Source organism: Rana temporaria, chromosome 1, assembly GCF_905171775.1.
Source record: "Rana temporaria chromosome 1, aRanTem1.1, whole genome shotgun sequence".
NCBI classification, from domain to species: Eukaryota; Metazoa; Chordata; class Amphibia; order Anura; family Ranidae; genus Rana; species Rana temporaria.
The window spans coordinates 78,571,536-78,587,028 of NC_053489.1; the positions used below are offsets into that span (position 1 = coordinate 78,571,536).

The window sequence follows — 15,493 nt, forward strand, 5'->3', positions numbered from 1 at the left end:
CTGCTATTGGTGGAGAGCATGTTCCGTGGCGGGGCTAGTGCGGGTCACTAGCTACACACATGCCGCTTCCTGCCTGTCCATTCTTCGTATATTCCCAATGACCTGGTGCTTGTCTCCTCTACTGTCTTCTCAAACGGGGCTGTGACACTACACAGGGGAGACCATGGCTTGTCGGTTCTGGAGAGCAATAGCAGAGGCAGGTAAGGGCTGTGTCCTTCCTCCTATCTATACTCCTTGTGTCTATACACGACAGGATACTCAGGGGCACAATACAATAGTAAAGGAAAAACTGTTAGTAATGCAGTGAGACTGTCGGCTGCATGTTCTCATGTGTTGCTATTATTGTAGCACCATCATCAGCAGTGCTGTACAAGCTCACAGATACATATGGGGGAGAGCAAAACTGCCAATCATGTAAAATGCACCTTGAGGTTAGAGTCACACCTATTTGCTTACCAGAGCATTTTTTTTTCACTTCATAAAAAAAAAAAAAAAGTGCAAAGATGCATATTTTCAACACCTTTAATTGAATGTTATCACCCATCATAACACACATCTTAAGTTCTCAACAGCTAAGTTCACATTTTCACAAAAAAAATGGAAAGATGAACAGATAAAAAAAACGTTTGTGGAAAAAAACATCAATTGCAGCCTCACTATGCCACCAAACGCAGCCACTGTGCCAACACACGTTGCAACTGTGCCCATCAAACGCAGCCACTGTGCCCATCACATGCAGCCACTGTGCTATTCAATGAAGCTAATTAAAATGTCCCATGTAATACATACAAGTATTTAAAAAAAATGGAAAATAGGGAAAAAAAAAAAAAAGAAAAGTAATTTTCGTGTTTTGGTCTCGGACTGTTTTTTTTTTTTTTTTTCGGTTTCGATTTCCGAAATTTCCATTTCGGTTGCACCCCTAGTTTTATATCTTTATGTTTGAAGCCTGAAATGTGGCAAAGGGTCGCAAAGTTCAAGGGGGCCGAATACTTTCGCAGGCACTGTAGTTGAAGGACACTGGGGGAAGAAGCTGATCAAGCACAATATGTCCTTTGAAAGGCTTCACTGGGGTCCATAAGGCTGCTTTCACATTGGCAGTAGAGCCACGGTGACGGTATAGCCGCGCTATTTGTAAGCGCCACTATACCGTCGTTATTTACCGCGATATTTCGGGCGCTAGCGGGTGAGGTTTTAACCCCCGCTAGCGGCCCGCACAAGGGTTAACACCGCCCGCGTTGCGGGCGGTATTACCGCGGTTTCCCATTGATTTCAATAGGAAGGCGCGGTATAGGAGCGGTAAACACCCCGCTCCTATACCGCTCCAAAGATGCGGCTAGCAGGACTTTTGGCGCGGTCCTGCTACCCAACCGCTTCAGTGTGAAAGCCTTCGGGCTTTCACATTGAAAGCCTGCAGGGCATGATTTTTTCATGCGGTATAGCAGCGCTATTTGAAAGCGCTGTACCGCATAAAAAACGCCTCAATGTGAAAGGGGCCTTAGTGACATTAGGGGTCCCAAAAGATAAAACAACTGACGCAATACATAATAAAACACATAAATATTTTAAACCCCCCCATGTACAAAAGACTGATGTCAGTAAAAAAAAAAAAAAAAAAAAATTGTAATCATAAATTTCCTCCACTTTTTTTTTTTAAATCTTTTTATGGAGTATATAATTCCTCCACTTTTGATGTCACATAACCACTGCAGAGAGAAGTTAATGATGGTGCTGGTTCTACTACAGCCTCTGTGGATGAAGGGCTCATCCAAGTGACCCACAATGCTCAGACCAAGGTTTCAACCAGACAAATAGGGCTACAAAGCAAGCTGTCCTTCTCTGCTATCTTTTTAAGTAACCTACAGAGCTCTGGGAGTCTTCATATTAAATGTGTTGAAAAACAAGGTTGTACAGTATACAGTATGCTATTAAAAAAAAAAAAAAAAACACACGACATAAAAACCTATTAAAGATTGCATTTTAAAATACACAATAAATAGGTTGTCTGTGCTACGGAGTACAAAAAAAAATTACCATGATTGTTTCAGGATGTATGTGGTGGGGATCATCGTTGGGTCTGCCACGTCTCCAAGTGCATGTCAGTTTGTCTCTATTATAACATATGCATGACAGGTTCTCAGGCTTTTCAGGAGGAACTGCAATATTATGGAAAAAACATGTACAGTTAGAACTGTGTTCTATGCAAAGAGAACACAAGATTTTTAATAGTTCTCCCTTGTGAGTAAAGGTAAGCGTCTCCTATCAGGCCAAACTCAATGTCATAAGTGTTCCTCCAAATCAGTATCCTTCCTAGAACCCTTCTTGGATTAGATGCCTTTTACCATACACCTTCTCATAAGCCCTGCTATCCTTCACTAGCTCTTTCCAACCCCACCTCATTTTAATCAGAACCCCCTCCCCACTACCTCCTTTATACCTCTATCTTTCACCTAATTTTCCATACAAATTTGGAAGACCGATATATCCTTCAGTGAGATCCCAAACTCATATCCACTCACATTCTGTTATTGCACATTTGAGGTCTCTCTAGTGTTCTTTAATTTAACAGCCTGTATTATTCTCCAACAGTTATTAAAGCGGTGGTTCACCCTGCAGAACAACATTTTAGCATACAATTCGGCATTGTAGCGCGAGCTTTCAGTATGCCGGTCTTAATTTTTTTATCGCCGTACTCACAGTGTAATCGTACATAGTAGATTCTGACTGCCCGCGGGGAATGGGCGTTCCTTTCAAGAGGGAGGGTGATTGACGGCCGGCTCTGGCACGTCACGCTCCCCGAAGACAGCCGGAGTAGGTCTCGGCTCTTCACGGCGCCTGCGCACAGACTATGCGCAGGCGCCGTGAAGAGCCAAGCCTATTTCGCTATTTCCGGAGAAGCGTGACGCGCCAGAGCCGGCCGTCAATCACCTTCCGTCTGGATTGGAACGCCCATTCCCCGTGGGCAGTCGGAATCTACTATGTACGATTACACTGTGAGTACGGCGATAAAAAAAATTAAGACCGGCATACTGTAGCTCGCGCTACAATGCCGAATTTTAGGCTAGAAGAAAATAATTTTTTTTATTTTTATTTTATAGGGTGAACCCCCGCTTTAACCAAATTGTTAATTACTGTGTATATTATCGAACTATACAATTTCTTATGTTCGGCTAACTGACAGTATTCTCAACAAAGAAAGAATCTGGAAAACTGTTTTTATTATATAGTATAAATTATTAACCATTCACTTTTCATATGGGGAAAAAAAAGTTCCCTTTAAAAGCAGAATTCCAGGTCAGCTTTGTATTTCTTTGCATAGATATAATGTCCCAGCTCAGATCAATGTGGGTATGCATAGTCAATAAGAAAAACAGAAATGCACATCTAGTGCATTACCAGAGATAATTTAATAAAAAACTTTTTTTAGTATAAAAGTGAGTACTCACAAAATGCAACAGACAAAAGGCCATAAACACAGTGCATGGACATGTACAGAACACAGGGTACAACTAACACATTTCGAGGGCGCACCCCCCCCCTTCCTCAGAGCTAGCTCTGAGAATGGGGGTGCGCCCCCAAAACCCATTAGCTGTACCCCGTGTTCTGTGCATTTTCATGCACTGTGTTTATGGCCTTTTGTCAGTTGCATTTTGTGAGTATCCACTTTTATACAACTTTTTTTTAATTATGAAATTATCTCTGATAATGCACTAGATGTGCGCGCCTTCCATTTCTGTTTTTCTTGTAGTTCCTTTCGAATTACCCCCATCTGAAGAAGGCAGCATCCACCTAGTTTTGGGATACCAATATACCTTTTACACCACCATTTTATCTGATATCTGTTACATCACACCTTGGAAGACCTATTGGCGCTGGAAGTGACACTGTATATTCAATACCTGGCTGATCTCTGAGAAAGCAGAGGATCACTATAGTAGCCGCTTCTATTACTACAGTGATGCTCGCCATGGTCTCAAAAGAAAGGTTCCACCGAGATTTGAACTCGGATCGTTGCTCCTGTGTATTCAGAACTGCATATATATTGGTGAATAAACGGTATACACTGGTTAATGGGGAACCTTAACAAAGATTTAAAGCCAACAGAACTCTTACAGCCTACATGGATGAACGTTCCCATCAGTGTCGTTTTAATCTGTCCATGTATATCTGTATTTGCAGGAGAGCAAATTGACTGAGATCGAGTTTGGCTGGTAGATCACCCTGGATGTGTCTCATTGATGACGGTTATATGGCTCTGTTGAATACCGCCGATCGTCAACTTCCCAGTACAATTCATCACTCTTGATATTGTAGTTATTTTCCAGAAAACAAGTACGATTTAATATACAGTATGCGGTGACATTGGAATAAGCTTCTGCGAAAGGTGTCTGGGGGCTGATTGAAGTGCAGGACGAGGCAGAAGACCCACCTGCAACCAGAAGAATAAAAAAATAAATATTAGTTACTACTACAAAAAATTGTTACTGACCAGGAACAAGTATGTGGATAAAGGATTCTGACTTTTTATGAATTTCCTGGTCTTAACATTAATAGGTAAATCTGATCCAGGGAATATCGGACTGACTCTGGGGGATCAGGAAGGAGAAGTTTCTCCGCTGCTGGAGCAAATTGGTTCATGCTTGCAGGGTTTTTTTTTTTTTGCCTTTCTCCGAATCAACTGTGGGTATGGTATTGTATATTTAGGATTGTTTTTTATTTTTGGTTTGAACTAGATGGACTTTTCAACCCAACAATGTAACTGATACTTGTTCTTGGTCACGGACACATGACTCAAGTTGAAGAAAAAGAAGCAGGCAAATCAAATCAAGATAAATAAGTGCAGCAAATAATTCCCACCACCATTCAGCTAGCTCATTTATAATGACAAACTCTAGTCTACAGCAATCTATATTTTTCTGTTTCAAATCGGTTTGTCTTTCTCTTCACAGAAAAATGTCAATGTCAAAGAGTTTCAAAAATAGAAACCAACTATAAAATATAGTTTACATCCAGCAAATTCTAGAAATATTGTTAGAACTGAACAGATATACTTTAAAGGGGCTGTAAAGGCAGAAGGTATTTTATCTTAATGCATAGGCGGCACCTCAGCCTTCTGACATTCTCCGTCCCCATTGACAAACACAGCAGCGGCGCCATTGGGCTCCCACAGCTTTCAAAGTCAGTTAGCCAATCAGGAGAGAGCGGGGGCCAGGGCTCTTGACTGAATGGACACAGGAGCTGTGGACTCAGCTCGGTGCCACCATAGCAAGCCGCTTGCTGTGGGAGCACTGAACAGGAGTGGAGGGGCCAGGAGCACTGAAGCGGGACCCCAGAAGAGGAGATCCAGGCAGCTCTGTGCAAATCCACTGCAACAGAGCAGGCAAGTATAAAATGTTTGTTATTGTTAAAGGAAACAAAACAAGACTTTACTATGACTTTAGGTAAGGATATTCATCCATCAAAAAAGGTGTAACCATAATGACAATAGCAGCAATGCACAGCAATCTATATTTTTATAATATAAAATTGTGGCTGACTAGGCACCTTCAACAGGGAGGTCTTGTATAATTTGCCTCAAAAATTTGGAGCCATATACTGGAAGTAAATAAGGACACTGGGAGTTAATTGCAGAACACAGTTTTCCACCAAGCACCAGAGACAGAAATGGAGATGACAGAAACAGAGTAATGCTGGAGTTCTTCTTTAACCACTGCCTGACGGCAGTACATCATATGACGTCATGTACTTTGAGTGGGGATATCTGGATAATGCCCGCAGCTACAAGCATCATCCAGATAGCATTTTTTTTTTGCTTCTGTGCACAGCAAGAACTATCATAGCGGCAGTTCGACCGGCTTTATCATTCTTACAGGCAGTGGGGGAACCCCCCCCCCCTCTCCCCACCCCTTGTTTTCTCCCCACTTATACCCGTGCAATCAGTGAACCAGAGAATGAATCCACCGTCCAGCCAGAAGTTAGTCATAGAGATTTCCAAGGGACAGATGGTCCCCCAGTCATCTCTATTACCCTCAGAGGCCCGGGTGCGATGTTATGACAGGTCTGGCTGGCGGAAGTAAACAACACCGAGACGCAGCTGAAAAGGCAGAGTTTTTTTTTTTTCTCAGACTTCCCAGCCTGGAGGAGAGATGCGGGGTCTTATTAACCCCACATCTCTCCATAAAAGGGGCCTGTCATGCACTATTCCTATTACAGTTATCAAAAAATTATATTTTTTTTTTAAAAAAAGTATTAAAATAGAAGATACAAAGAATAAAAATATTTTTTTCTTTAAAAATCGGCCTGTCCCCAAGCACAGAAGTGAACACATACACAAATCACGCCCACATATGTAAATGGCATGCAAAACACATAAGTGAGGTACGCCAAATGCGTTGGAGCAAAACCAACAATTCTAGCCGATGACCCCCCATGTAACTCTAAACATGTAACCTGTAAAAAAAAATAATAATAATAATAATAATAATAAATGTTAAAGCGTCGCCTATGGAGATTTTTAAGTACTGAAGTTTGGCGCCATTCCACGAGTGTTGAATTTTGAACTGTGACATGTTGGGTATCTATTTACTCAACGTAATATTTATCTTTTACATTATACAAAAAAATTGCGCTAACTTTACTGTTTTTTTGAATTCAGCAAACATAAAAAAAAAAAAAACATGTTTTAAAAATCTCTGTACAATAATTCGTGTGACATAAACATTTTGAGGGTTCTGAGTAACTTCTAGAAAGAAAATGTTTGACTATTACATGTAGGCGCGAAGTGGCATGATTTAGCCGGAAGGGAAGTGGTTAAGATTGAATATTCAGATTCTTGCACAAGCTCAGTTATGACTGTTCCTATTGAAGGAAACATGAGATTACTGAATAGAAAAGTCAGACAAATTCTACATTCAAAATATACCAATTCTGTACATGCTTTGGTTTCTTCTCATCTCTACCCTCATTCTGGCTTTGAGTTTATATTTCTAAAGTGTTCTATTTGACAAGCAAGTAAAGATCGTGGATACTGGACTTGCTTTTCCTTCAGCCATCTATGATATAAATAATCCTGACATGCTTACATACACAGAATTAGCAAACAGAGTGTGACTCTGCGCTACGCTGGCTTTTAAAGGAGAAGAAGTCCAGCCTGAGATTTTTAGGCTGGACTTCTCTTATGGATCATAGGAGTGCAATTCATTTTGCACTCCTGTGACCTGTTTTCAGTGGAGAGCGGTCTGAAGTCAGCTCTCTGCTGATGTCACCGCTATCAGTCGGGGCAGCGCTCATCATCCCGATTTCCAAGTTTGGATCCGCCAACTGCCCTGATTGATGGCGAGTCGCTGAGACTGCCGCTCCCCGCCCCCTCCACTGCTCAGCGCTCCAATGAATGCTGAGAAGTAGAGCAGAAGTGATGTTGACTGTCAGTGGGACTGTCAGGGAGGAGTGATAACCGAGCCATCAGCAATGTTCAGTGGCTTGGTTCTCAGTGCAGAGACGCCGGGGGACAGATGCAGCATCAGTCTGATGCTCCATCCACTGAGGCAAGTATGAATAACAAAAAAAAGAAAAAAAAAACATACTTCTCTTTTAAGGCATTGGTGTGCTCAGGGCAAACATCTCATGGATGGCTCCCCTATTTCAGGTCAAGGTTACAGGTTGACTTGTCAGGAAACCCCCCCAGCTAATGTAAGCTCGCCCCGCCTGCTGCCAGATCCCTAGGTTAATATTTAGTGCCTTCAGGAGCAGAGTGTCCACCTACTCCCAGATAAAGTGGTCAATTGTCAGATCTGAAAACGGCCACTGAAAAGGAGGAGAAAATAATTAAACTTGTGCAAGCTCCAGGAATATCAGACATGAAGCCTTACACATGACTATGATTCCCGACTCCGATTCCCAGAGAGGCAGGGGACCAACGGGAAAGGCAAGGATCATAAGTGAAGGGGGGGCTGTTCTTACAAGAGTACCTGTTACTTTGATTTGAATGAGTTATGCCTCGTACACACGAGCAGATAATCGTATGACATATCGTTCGCATTTTGATGCATAAACCCATATCAAAATGCGCTCTACGAAATGTCAGTTTTTTGGCATACGATTCAGGAAAACCTTTCGGTTTGCGTAGCTAAGCAACTAACATTGTTCACATTCTTCCATCTCCTTCCGATCATGCATGGCGTTTATCGTACATCTGCTGACCACCGTTGCTACATATCTCTGTGAGTGCTGTCATCCCTGACCCATATGAGGAGCTACGATGCTGTGGAACCGTGACGTTTGATTCGTGAAGGATATCGATCCATCTCCACTGCCTGAGGACTTTTGTATCCCAACACGCCTGTTTAGGAGGAGACCTTCCTGAGAAGGTCGGGTCACAGCTTCGGTAAGCCTCCATTTCTCTTTACAATGGATTGTCTGTGGATTGCCTTCCTCCTATTTCCAACTGTGGTCTTTTGGTGGATCTTCTGCTCTTTACCATCTTCACCTGAGGGGACTACAAAACCCCTCCCACGCTTTTTTTCCTTTGTGGACTCTATTTAATTTTACTCACCTTTATTCAACTTTATTTATACTTTCCATGAAACATTGACTTATACTGAAACACTGTTGTATCATTATCACTGTGATTATTTATGTGGCATAATTTACACTGATTTGTTGGAACACTGAGACAGGTTCTCTGCTTCACTGCAGAAATACATTTGTTTTAGGCATCACTTACCTTGACAGGTTTAGTTATCATGTTTATTTTTTGCAACAGTCCCTGTTTACTTCAGAGGATAATGCCATATTAGATTGTGTTATTTTAATATTCACTTATTAATTTTCATTCATGGTTTATTCATTTATTTAAATATTCTATTGACACACTTTTCACACTTGAGTGTTATATTTTGTCTAGCGCTGCACTGTCTTTTCTCCATACGTTTTTTTTGTTTTTGTATCTAAACATTTGTGTTCAGCTGCAGGACGTCCCTCCCGGGACCCACCCTTAATTGCTTTATTATTGCTTTCACCTAGCGCAGATTCCCCTATCCCATTTCCCTTCCTTATACCTATTGTACATACTGTACTGATTAAACGATTGTCGTTCGAGGAGCTATCATCCGAGCAAAGTTTTCGTGTTTGTCCCTTCGGACTGTTGTGATCGGCTGTTGAAAGCTGTGTACTAACGATCAGACCATCATGCTAAGAATCCAAAAGCGATTTTTATCTTCCGATTATCCGATCGTGTGTACGAGGCATTAAAGTGACAAAGTGACTTATGCTGTGCTCAACCTGCATAAATTCCCAGTTACAGACACTTCCAGCACTCGACATACCTGCAGCGATAATGACGGCAAAAAAAATGAAAATGTAGAAGGAGATCATGTTGGCAGCACCTAGAAAAGAAAAAAAAGAAGAAAACAATTTGAATCAAATAAGGTATTCATGTTTTGTTATGAAAGATTTAAAAACATAGAGCACTCCTAACAATACAATCCATTTTACTTACTGATGAATTGTTAAATGTATTTTAAACCTTGCTGTAAGTACTTCCATTCTTCTCATTAAAGACAAGGGGGTTGATTTACTAAAGGCAAATCCACTTTGCACTACAAGTGCACTTAGAAATGCAGTCAATGTAGATCAGAGGGGAAGCTCTGGAATGAGGGGAAGCTCTGCTGATTTTATAATCCACTCATGTACAAGCAAAACAGCTGTTTTTTATTTTCCTTGCATCTCCCTCTCCGATCTACAGCGACTGCACTTCCAAGTGGATTTGCCTTTAGTAAATCAACCCCAAAGTGTACTTTCAACATAAAGCTTTGAGGATATCCATCTATATATTGATCTACAGTATGTATAAAACCTACAGATACAGGGCCAGATTCACGTAGGGAGCGCGCATTTATGTGCGGGCGCAACGTATCCTATTTACGCTACGCCTCCGCAACTTTGACAGGCAAGTGCAGTATTCACAAAGCAAAGTTGCGGCGGCGTAGCGTAAATAGGCCGGCGTAAGCCCGCCTAATTTAAATGTGGAAGATGTGGGCGTGTTTTATGTTAATTTATTGTGACCCCACGTAAATGACGATTTTTCCGAACGGCGCATGCGCCGTCCGTGAAAGTATCCCAGTGCGCATGCTTCAAATTAACACGCAAAAAGCCTAAGCTTTCGACGTGAACGTAAATGACGCACAGCCCTATTTGCAAACGACGGAAAATTCGACACGGTCCCGACATCCATACAACATTGGCTACGCCTCATATAGCAGAGGTAACTTTACGCCAGAAAAAGCGTTACGTAAACGGCGTATCTGTACTGCGACGGCCGGGCGTACGTTCGTGAATAGGCGTATCTAGCCGATTTACATATTCTAGGCGTAAATCAGCGTACACGCCCCTAGCGGCCAGTGTAAATATGCAGTTAAGATACGACGGCGTAGGAGACTTACGCTGGTTGTATCTTAGAGAAATTCTGGCGTATCTGATTCTTTGAATCAGGCGCCAAGATACGACGCCTCAGACTCAGAGATACGACGGATCGTATCCTGGAGTACGACGTCGTATCTTCCTACCTGAATCTGGCCCATAGACTTCTCTTTAGAAACCTGGATTTCGCTGCTTAGCAAGTCACTGGCCAGTTCAGACTAAACTGCAATAAAAAGCATGCTTGTTCCAGGCCAGTTATTCACTAGTTACTGCTCCAGATCAATTATAGGGCTCATGCCAATAGGTAACAAATGCATGTGTCTGCTCGGATCTGTAAACCCCCTCCTGCCCCCCGCATGTTAAAATTTTACAATGCGACCGATAGTGCAGCCGCTCTGTCTGCGTGCAGCTCCAATGTGGATGAAGAAGCAGCAAACCACAGCTCTGTGTGCAAGAAGGGGCTCATCACCCATCTGAAGGAGCCCTTAGGCCCATTCACACCTACACATTACATACATCTGTTAGTTGGTGGCAGCGACAATCATTTTCAGCCCAACGTAACAGCTACACACACCAGGATTGCAGTGCGCCATATACGCTACAGTGCAGGGTTACCACAAATGGTGCGATTTTCAGTCAACTGGGGTGCTGTGGCACCCTATTCAAATGAATGGGCTGCCCCAAAGAATAAGTGTGGAATGCTGCAGCTGACATCTGTTACAGACAACATTAGCATTGCTTTCCAGTAAATCTCATTATATTTATAAGACACTCCGGGAAAATCAGCTTGCCTGGATTCTAGAGCTTGATAGAAGTTCAAAGGTATTTCTTTAATGTGATAATTAGCAACTACATTTCCATTAATAATAAAACTGGTTTATTGTAATGAAAATTGCTCTGACAACTGAAGTTGTTTCTCTTTATTCATATGAAGCGGCATCCTTTTATTTCAGAGACGCAGGAAGTGTGTATTAGAAGGGATTGTGCTGAGAGATGGGGAGACGTTCTGTAGTTTATCTGTAAGCCTTCCTTTTTTGATGTGCATACTCCTCACTGATTGAACATGAAACATGAGTGTGCACATCTAATGGAATACCGGGGTTGCCTTCTTACATAATTATATAACATTCTATATGCAGAGGGGCCTATATCTGCAGACACTTGATCTTTCCAGAACAGCTCTCAAAGGACATCTGGGAAAAGGCAAACAGTCATAGCAGCACAGTGGATAAGTGGTTAGCACTTTCGACTGGCAGCACTTGGGTTGTCAGTTTGAATCCCAACCATAACACTACCTGCCTGGAGTTTGCATGTTCTCCCCGTACCTGCATGCTTTTCCTCCTACACTCCAGAGACATGCCAGTAGGCTGATGGACTCCTGCCTAAATTGTCCCTAGTATGTGCGAGTTAGCAGGGTGGATTTGATTTAAATAACTAGTAAGAAGGTTTGAATTAAATCAACTCGATTTAAATCATAATTTTTAACCGCTTGCCGAACAGCCGCCAACTGCAGCAGGTTGGCCTGGCTGCGTGAATTTCCGTAGCTGTACGTTGGCTCGTACAGGGCGATCTGTGGGCGCGCCGATAGGCCAGCGGGGAAGCCAATCAGTGTGTCTGCCGGTCCCCAACAGTGACAGAATGGGGATCTGTTTGACAAGGCAGATATCCGATCTGATGGGGTCACACAGAGATCCTATCTTTCTGCTATGCAGGAAGACATATCTGTGTGTTACCCCAGGCAGCCCATCCCCCCATACAGTTAGAAACACACTGAGGGAACACAGTTAACCCCTTGATCGCTCCTGTTAACCCTCTTTACTGCCATTGTCATTAGTACAATAATCACTGTAATAATGTCACTGCCCCCCCCCCCCCCCAAAAAAAAAAAAAAAAAAAAAAAAAAAAAAAGATAAAAAAATGTCAATTAGTTGTCCGATCTGTCTGCCACAATCCCAAAAAAAATAAACTGATCAATGCCATTGCTAGTAAAAATTTTAATATATAATAATGCCATAAATCTATCCCCATTTTGAAGACGCTATAACTTTTGCGCAAACCAACAAGGGCTTTTTTTTTTTTTTTACCAAATATATGTAGTAGAATATAAGTTGGCATAAATTGATGAAGAACCTAGTTTTTTTTTCTTTTACTGGGTGTGTATTATAGCCGAAAATATTGTGTTTCTTTTTCAAAATTGTCGCTCCATTTTTGTTTATAGCACAAAAAAATAAAAACCACAGAGGTGATCAAATACCACCAAAAGAAAGCTCTATTTGTGGTGGGAAAAAAACGATGTACATTTTGCTTGGGTACAATGACGCACGATCGTGCAATTGTCAGTTAAAGCGACGCAGTTCTGCACTACATAAATGGCCTTGTCATTAAAGGGGTGGTTCACCCTAAAAACTACTTTTTTTTATTACACTGCCCCCCCCCCACATTACAATCCGATTAAGGCTATTATTGTTTTGATGCTGTACATACCTTTGTACAGCATATTCACCCGTGCATCCGGGTTGCGAGTCCCGCGGGAGTGGGCGTTCCTAACATGTCTGTGATTGACGTTTTGCCCAAAAACGAGCTCCCCCCGTCTCGTAAGCCGCGTCACGATTGGCGAAAGGAGCCGAACGGCGATGCGCATGCGCAGTATAGCGCCGACTCGCCGTTCGGCTCCTTTCGCCAATCGTGACGCGGCTTACGAGATGGGGGGAGCTCGTTTTTGGGCAAAACGTCAATCACAGACATGTTAGGAACGCCCACTCCCGCGGGACTCGCAACCCGGATGCACGGGTGAATATGCTGTACAAAGGTATGTACAGCATCAAAAAAATAATAATAGCCTTAATCGGATTGTAATGTGGGGGGGGGCAGTGTAATAAAAAAAAAGTCGTTTTTAGGGTGAACCACCCCTTTATGGAGGGGGTGGGGGGGGAGTAAATCCTTCTGGTCCTCAAGTGGGAAAAAAAAAAAAATAGAAAAAAAATCTTTAGATAGAAGACGCTTACTTTTTTTAAAATAAAAATTGGATAAAAAAACAACCAGATTTAATAATAAATAATATCATTGATTTTTCTCCACCCTGTTGAGTTAGGGACCTTCAATTGTAAGCTCCATGAGGGTAGGGACTCATGTGAAATATATATACATATATATAATACACATACATACACACACACACACACACACACACAGTGCCTTGCGAAAGTATTCGGCCCCCTTGAACTTTGCGACCTTTTGCCACATTTCAGGCTTCAAACATAAAGATTTAAAACTAATTTTTTTTTTGAAGAATCAACAACAAGTGGGACACAATCATGAAGTGGAACGAAATTTATTGGATATTTCAAATTTAACAAATAAAAAAACTGAAAAATTGGGCGTGCAAAATTATTCAGCCCCCTTAAGTTAATACTTTGTAGCGCCACCTTTTGCTGCGATTACAGCTGTAAGTCGCTTGGGGTATGTCTATTAGTTTTGCACATCGAGAGACTGAAATTCTTGCCCATTCCTCCTTGCAAAACAGCTCGGGCTCAGTGAGGTTGGATGGAGAGCGTTTGTGAACAGCAGTTTTCAGTTCTTTCCACAGATTCTCGATTGGATTCAGGTCTGGACTTTGACTTGGCCATTCTAACACCTGGATATGTTTATTTGTGAACCATTCCATTGTAGATTTTGCTTTATGTTTTGGATCATTGTCTTGTTGGAAGACAAATCTCCGTCCTAGTCTCAGGTCTTTTGCAGACTCCATCAGGTTTTCTTCCAGAATGGTCCTGTATTTGGCTCCATCCATCTTCCCATCAATTTGAACCATCTTCCCTGTCCCTTCTGAAGAAAAGCAGGCCCAAACCATGATGCTGCCACCACCATGTTTCACAGTGGGGATGGTGTGTTCAGGGCGATGAGCTGTGTTGCTTTTACGCCAAACATAATGTTTTGCATTGTTGCCAAAAAGTTGGATTTTGGTTTCATCTGACCAGAGCACCTTCTTTCACATGTTTGGTGTGTCTCCCAGGTGGCTTGTGGCAAACTTTAAACGACACTTTTTTATGGATATCTTTAAGAAATGGCTTTCTTCTTGCCACTCTTCCATAAAGGCCAGATTTGTGCAGTATACAGGGACTGATTGTTGTCCTATGGACAGAGTCTCCCACCTCAGCTGTAGATCTCTGCAGTTCATCCAGAGTGATCATGGGCCTCTTGGCTGCATCTCTGATCAGTCTTCTCCTTGTATGAGATGAAAGTTTAGAGGGCAGGCCAGGTCTTTGTAGATTTGCAGTGGTCTGATACTCCTTCCATTTCAATATTATCGCTTGCACAGTGCTCCTTGGAATGTTTAAAGCTTGGGAGATTTTTTTGGATCCAAATCCGGCTTTAAACTTCTCCACAACAGTATCTCGGACCTGCCTGGTGTGTTCCTTGTTCTTCATGATGCTCTCTGCGCTTTAAAACGGACCTCTGAGACTATTACAGTGCAGGTGCATTTATACGGAGACTTGATTACACACAGGTGGATTCTATTTATCATCATTAGTCATTTAGGTCAACATTGGATCATTCAGAGATCCTCACTGAACTTCTGGAGAGAGTTTGCTGCACTGAAAGTAAAGGGGCTGAATAATTTTGCACGCCCAATTTTTCAGTTTTTTATTTTTTAAAAAAGTTTGAAATATCCAATAAATTTCGTTCCACTTCATGATTGTGTCCCACTTGTTGTTGATCCTTCAAAAAAAATTACAGTTTTATATCTTTATGTTTGAAGCCTGAAATGTGACAAAAGGTCGCAAAGTTCAAGGGGGCCGAATACATTCCCAAGGCACTATGTGTATATATATATATATATATATATATATATATATATATACACATACATACATACATATACATATACACACACACACATAATACAGGGGGACATGGTTACAGTGTTGGGGGTCTACGAGGTAGAAAGAAGTTAAAAATCTTCCTCCTCAGATCCCCCGGGATTCTCTCTTCACTCCCCGATTCACCACCTCTGAGCTGGTGAATCTGGAAGTGTGAATTCTGACTCAGAACCCCAGTGAAGCGCTCAACTGGCCGTTAC

At 42.0% G+C, this 15,493-nt stretch overlaps 1 protein-coding gene across 2 annotated transcripts in view; it reads right to left on the reverse strand.

Annotated features, from left to right (window-relative positions):
* Positions 1-15,493, reverse strand: part of IL6ST (interleukin 6 cytokine family signal transducer) — a 132,156-nt gene that overhangs the window by 79,303 nt on the left and 37,360 nt on the right. For both annotated transcript variants that reach the window (XM_040339495.1, XM_040339501.1), the window contains exons 2-4: positions 9,321-9,380; positions 4,111-4,426; positions 2,032-2,153 (exon numbers count right to left, since the gene is read on the reverse strand). In XM_040339495.1, coding sequence (XP_040195429.1) covers positions 2,032-2,066 — 35 coding nt within the window. In that variant the 5' untranslated portion in view covers positions 2,067-2,153; positions 4,111-4,426; positions 9,321-9,380. The remainder of the gene's footprint in view (positions 1-2,031; positions 2,154-4,110; positions 4,427-9,320; positions 9,381-15,493) is intronic.